The 6,000-nt window shown below is 48.1% G+C and overlaps 1 protein-coding gene across 1 annotated transcript in view; it reads left to right on the plus strand.

The window, feature by feature from the left end:
* MYH9 (myosin heavy chain 9) overlaps nt 1-3,583 on the plus strand; it is a 70,335-nt gene extending 66,752 nt beyond the window's left edge. The window contains exons 38-41 of the mRNA XM_084206496.1: nt 697-905; nt 1,297-1,405; nt 1,704-1,876; nt 2,038-3,583. Coding sequence (XP_084062622.1) covers nt 697-905; nt 1,297-1,405; nt 1,704-1,876; nt 2,038-2,158 — 612 coding nt within the window. The 3' untranslated portion in view covers nt 2,159-3,583. The remainder of the gene's footprint in view (nt 1-696; nt 906-1,296; nt 1,406-1,703; nt 1,877-2,037) is intronic.
* The last annotated feature ends 2,417 nt before the right edge of the window (nt 3,584-6,000 follow it).

Raw genomic sequence — 6,000 nt, forward strand, 5'->3', positions numbered from 1 at the left:
AATGGACTGAACATAAGAAATTTGTTAGGCTGCTATAGAAACCATGATCTTGATCTTGATCTGCCTGTTGCATGCCATATTTTGTCTGCCCAGCTTTGAGAGTCGAGCATGCTGTTTTCTTAGCACTCCAAAGCCAAGGGTCTGGGCTGATGGTTTTCCAAAGGGCTTATTAATTCTGACAGACAAGAGTGTAGTTCTCTACTTGGTTGACTATCAGCCTGAGCCCTGGCTTGGAAGTAGGCAAGTTCTTGCCCTTTTACCCCTCTGTAAGTCAGTATTTTAAAGCCACTGCTTTATACTGGAAACAGACAGACAGCAAATAAACAATAAATTAGCAAAGCACATGTATTGGATCCACTTGCCTCAGGATTTTTGTAATTCAGAGACTGATAATTACTGTGTGAAGTGCCAAACCATGGCCTTAGCCCCAGAGGGCAGTGAATGTGATTGGCAAGTTTAGTTAGCCCTAAGAGGAGGTTGATAAACCTGTTATTCAAGGAATTACTTTGAAAATCTGGGTAAACTAAGATACTTGGAGAAGTGTCCTGCCTACAGATAGCTCCCTCTGCATCAGAGTTATTCCAAGTATTCAGCTCACCCTCAGGGTCCTTGTTCTTTTTGAGCCTGAGAAATAAATGAGCCTTTCAGCAGGAGCACTGGCTGTGCTGAGCAGTCCTTATCTCCGTCTCGGTGCAGATCGATCAGATGAACGCCGACCTGAACGCCGAGCGCAGCAACGCGCAGAAGAACGAGAACGCTCGCCAGCAGATGGAGCGCCAGAACAAGGAGCTCAAGCTCAAACTGCAGGAGATGGAGAGCGCTGTCAAGTCCAAGTACAAGGCTACCATCACAGCTTTGGAAGCAAAGATAGCACAGCTGGAAGAGCAGCTGGACATGGAGACAAAGTATGTATTAGGAGAAACTCTGTCTGCTTTACAAGCTTCCATCCCTTGTGGGATTTTAAGCTCTTCTTAATTCTGATTTGTCTGAGTGAGAGCTTCATCCTAGGTATACAGGATAGTACAGAAGTAAGATCCTGGCACACCTTCCTTGTTTTTCACAGTAAACACTCCTAAAACTGTAGCTGCGGTACACTTGTTGCCCCTCTGTAGCTCTTGTCCGTGTGACATCAGCCTTTTGGTCATTTCTGGGGAACATTGCTTCCCATCCCCTTTTCTTCCTAAGTTAAGGAGGACTTTTGCTATCTTCCTCACTTCTAACTTGCCCGGGTCAGGTGGTCTTGTTGGGGCAGTGGGAGATAAGCTGTTGTCTGAGCCCCCCTGTGTTTGTGTTCAGGGAGCGCCAGGCTGCCAGCAAACAGGTGCGCCGTGCCGAGAAGAAGCTGAAAGACATCCTGCTGCAGGTGGATGATGAGAGGCGTAATGCTGAGCAATTCAAAGATCAGGTGGGAACAGTGATCTGCAGTGTCTGTGAGTCTTCTGGGGGCAGGCTTTTCCTTCTACAACTAAGGCATTCACCATCCTATGGATTTCTCTTCTTCCCTGTCACTGTAATAATTACAAGATGAGACAGATGAAACTGTGATTCTTTTAAAGAAAAACCAGGACTTGCAAGTCCTAGGCAATTCCCTTCAGAAGGGGAAGAGAGGGCTTTGGAAACTCTGCTTTTACTGCTCTGACTACTGTGCTGCTACTGTGGGGAAACACTGAGTTCTTATTGTTTTTTGCCCCATACACGCTCAGGCGGACAAGGCCAACATGCGCTTGAAGCAGCTGAAGCGCCAGCTGGAGGAGGCAGAAGAGGAGGCCCAGCGAGCCAATGCATCCCGTAGGAAGCTGCAGCGGGAGCTGGAGGATGCCACCGAAACAGCGGATGCCATGAACAGAGAAGTCAGCTCCCTGAAGAGCAAACTCAGGTAAGGGAGGAGCATTTTGTGCCACTCCTTGGCAGCCAGTGCAGCACGGGCTTTGTGCAGCTGCCCACAGCAAACAGCAGGGCCAGGTGCTTCCCCGCCTCAGCCTGCCTTGCCTGTGAGCTCCATGGAATGTTGCTGACGTGCCACGTGTCCTTCCCTAGGCGTGGGGACCTGCCCTTCGTCATGACACGCCGCATGGTCAGGAAGGGAACAGGAGAGTCGGTGTCCGACGAGGAAGTGGATGGCAAGGCAGATGCTGGCGATGCCAAAGCTACTGAATAAGTCCTCCCATTTGACCCAGGTTACATGTGAGGGAGTGACCCACCTACCCTCCCCTCTTCCATTGGACTTTCAGCAAACCCTCTCCTCCTAAATTGGCTGGGGATCTGCAGAGCAAGCCCAGGTCTGTGTGTCTGGAGCCATCGGGCATCTGTGTTCCTAGTTTTCTCCTCTTTCCAGTTTCCTAATCCTCTTTGTATTTAATGCCAAAGAGTCAGGGCTCCGAAATTTGACCAGCAGTTTGGCCACTGCAAAGGCCTGTAGAACTGTCTGTGCCATGTCTGCTGGTAAATCCTTACAGTTTGGAGGGAGTGGGGCTAGGGAAAGATTATTTTTGCTGTAAATCTCCTTTTGTCTTCAATTCTAGCTGCAGGGAAGCTTCATCCTGTATTCTTTCCCCTCCCTCTTTGTTTGCTTTCGGCAATCATGTTCAGTGACCTCAGACTTCTGCCTCTTTTAATCTGCCCACCCATGTGGTTTGGGAGCAGTTTCAGGAAAAACGGTGTGCTTTGGCCATGGCAATTTGCCCTTTCTTCTTTCATGTGTTTCCAGGGAGGGCTGAAGAGGGAAACTCCTCTTAGGAGAGCTTACCTGGAAGACTTGCCAAAGTTCTTTTTTTTTTTTTTTTTCTTGCGTCTTTCCCCCCCCCCCATTTTTTTTCTCTTTTCCTCCCTTCTTCTTCTTTTTCCTGTCTGGACAGATCTCTGAAGTGCAATGATGTCCTGTTTGTGTCTCTGCCTCTGAGCGGTTTCATCTAAGGTAGTGTGGACCAGTAGTTAATGACAGGCTGGGGGAGCAGAGCAATGTCCTTGTGCTTGTCCAAGAATCTCTGGGGGACCAAATATATTTAATGGTAATAGAATCTAGAGGAATTTCATAGGGTAGTGGGCAGAGGGTGGGGATAAGGGGAGGGAAATTCCTCTTATTGACATGTCCAAGCCTCTTGCACCTGCTCTGTAACCAGGGGTTGGGATTAGTTATTGTGCACCATTGACTAAGAGTATATTAAAAACCCTTTAATCTGCACAGATATATGTAAGGCCTTTGTATTTCTTGTAATAAGTAATTAAGAAAAGAAAATAAAGGTCTTTATCACTGCCTTTCTCTTGGGACCATGGTTATATATAGATAGTCTTTACTTTTCTACACCGTACACTGGTTGCTGGATTTACCTGTATTCTTAACCATATTGTATATGCTGCATTTAGACCTACTTATGAGCAAAGTAAGATTTAAATATGAAGCACCATACTGTATGCCTGAAGCGCCCTAATGGAGGAGCCTCCTGTCCTGATTGCTGTCACAGAAGAATTTAAATTTTTTTATATAATAAAAGTGCCTTAGCATGTGCCTCAGCTGTGTGTCACCACTACAGTCAGTAATGGTTTACTGGTGCTCCACTGATGTTACCAATAAAGATTATCCATGTGCTGCAGTCGTGTGCGTGTGTTGCCCTTCACTCCTCTCCTCAGTGCACTGAAGACCCTGTGCAGCCACAGAAACTCTGCTTTTTGTTACATTTTTGCTAGAAATTGAGTAAGAAACTTGTGCCCATATTCTGGTCTTCCTGGCCCCTTGAAGTGCTGCAAGCACGTTCTGGTCCTCCAGCCAGGGCAGGAGAAGCTGGAGTGCAACACCAGCAGCTCCTGACTCCGGGCTCACCCCTCCCATCCTGTGCTGGCAGAGATTCAGACCTTGCTGAGAAAGTCTGAGCCGGGAGCTGCGCTCGGGGCTGGGCCGGGCCCTGGGTGGCAGCGATGGGGAAGGAGCTGCTGGCACTCAGCGTGAGGGCCTGTGCTGCCAGCAGGGGCTGCTGCCAGGGCCAGTCTGGCAAACAAGGAGCAGGGAGGGTGCAGCTTACAGGAAACTCCTTCCCTGGGGAGCACACATGGCTGCTGCCCACGGCATTTCTGCCTAACCAGATGTTGGGAGGGGAAAAGGCTTCTCATTAAGAAACTTCAACGTAACTAGAAATTAAAAAAGCCAAGGGGCAGTGCAGGAGGAGCACACAGTTAAGCATGTGCTGCTGCACAAGAGGGTGCAGTCCCTTTATAAAGGATCGGTTGAGAATGTGCTGCTTTTGAAGCTGTGTTGTGCTGGCTGCAGTTTTTGAAAGTCTGGATAGGAATTAAGGCACGAGGGGCTGGATGTGGGTTCGTGATATGTGGAATACAGGCACTGCTGTGCTGATGTCCTGCATATAGGACTGTTAAAAACAGGACTGGACTTAGTGTCATCTGGGAGGTTACTGATTCAGCTGCTTTAATTTCCAAAGTGTGTTCCAGAAACTTGCAGGGTATCTCTGAGACCACTGTGCCCTTTAAATTGCATAGAAATTGCTTTCCCATTATAGGATCAACTTGAGAAGGCGCCACTGGCCAGGCCCTGCAGTGATGCAGGGCAGAACCTGTGTGCTGGTGCTGTGAAGATTCTTTTAAGCTCAAGCTGTTTTTTGTGTCCTTAGCCTTGCAGTGTGTGAGCCAGAGCACTGCTTGGCTGCCGTTCTGTCCTGTGCAAGATGGAAAGAGGCTTGCGTCTTTTTTTTTTTAACTGGCACAGTATTTTTCTTCAGCTTTCCATTTTTTTGTGCATCCCCATGGAGGGGACAAAATTAAGTCTCCTATTCACCATTCTCTGCTTTGCAGAGTGCAACCTCGAGCCAGGAGATTCTCATGGCTTCAGGTTAGTTGCTCCTCTGTGGCTCTCCAGAGCTGGTGAATACTTCACAGTGGTTTTACGTGGGATTTTGGGGATGATCTGAGTAGGTGAATAGTTACAATGGTAATAAGCATGGAAAAGAGATTGAGCTGGGACCTTTTCTATAGGGCCTACAAAAAATAGTTTCTGGAAGTTGTTGCTGTAGCTCTCTGTGGTCTGCACCATCCTGCCCCAGGGCTGATCCCAGCAGGCGGTGGAAGGGATCTAAATTAGAGGGGAGGGCATAGAGAGGTTTTGAGGAGATGTAAGGGATGAAGTGGATTACAAACATTCCTATCCCTGTACTGGGCTATATTTCTGGGACAAAGGATTGACCACTAAATAATTACAGTTAATAAACCAGCTTTTAAAAGAACATTAAATTGTTGCAGGTTACAGTGTGGCCCTCACAGGCCGCTGCAGCAGCAGAACCGAGGGGCAGAGCAACCAGCCCAGCCCCAGCCTCTGGGAAATGGAGGCAAATCACCAGACCTGCAGCAGCATCCTGTGCAAAGAGCCTTTCCTGGGGAGCAGCTGAGTGCTCTGCTTGTTCCTGCTGCAGCTTCCCCCAGGGCAGAGCAAGGACAGTGGCCATTAGAGGCAGTTCCAGCTGGGTTCCTGGGCACAGCAGCACTGACCTGCCAGGTTTAGGGTTTTAGCTTTCTTCCATTTCTTCCACAAATTGATTCAAGTACCACTTAATGTAAATGGAGAATGAGGGGGCAGATTCAATGGCTGTGGAGTGGGAGTCCTCTATGATAGGCACTGGAGTGGGGGAGCTAAGGTGGAAATTGCAGCTTTCCCAGCCGAGGGTGTGAGGGAGGTCTCAAAGTAGTTTGAGTGATTTGAAAATAAAATGCAGGCTGCTGCAGTCCAACTAGAGCTGAGGCAGCTCAGCATGTTCTGGAGACGCTGGAGACAATATTTCCAGTTTCAGGACAGAGAGCTAATACTAGTGGATAACTGCTGTCTGTTTGGATTTAATTTTGTCTTTTCCCTGATGCTCTAGCAGTGGGAGCAAAAGCAGAAGGAAAAGGATAACAAAAAAACTAAACCAAAACCTTTTTTGTCCTAAATTTGTGACTTCCATTCTTGCTAGCACTTCAGGCCTGTGTGGCTGAGCAGAACAAAGAGCTGTGCAGCAAGAG

Source organism: Fringilla coelebs, assembly GCF_963513975.1.
Source record: "Fringilla coelebs genome assembly, chromosome: 5".
Lineage (NCBI taxonomy): Eukaryota > Metazoa > Chordata > Aves > Passeriformes > Fringillidae > Fringilla > Fringilla coelebs.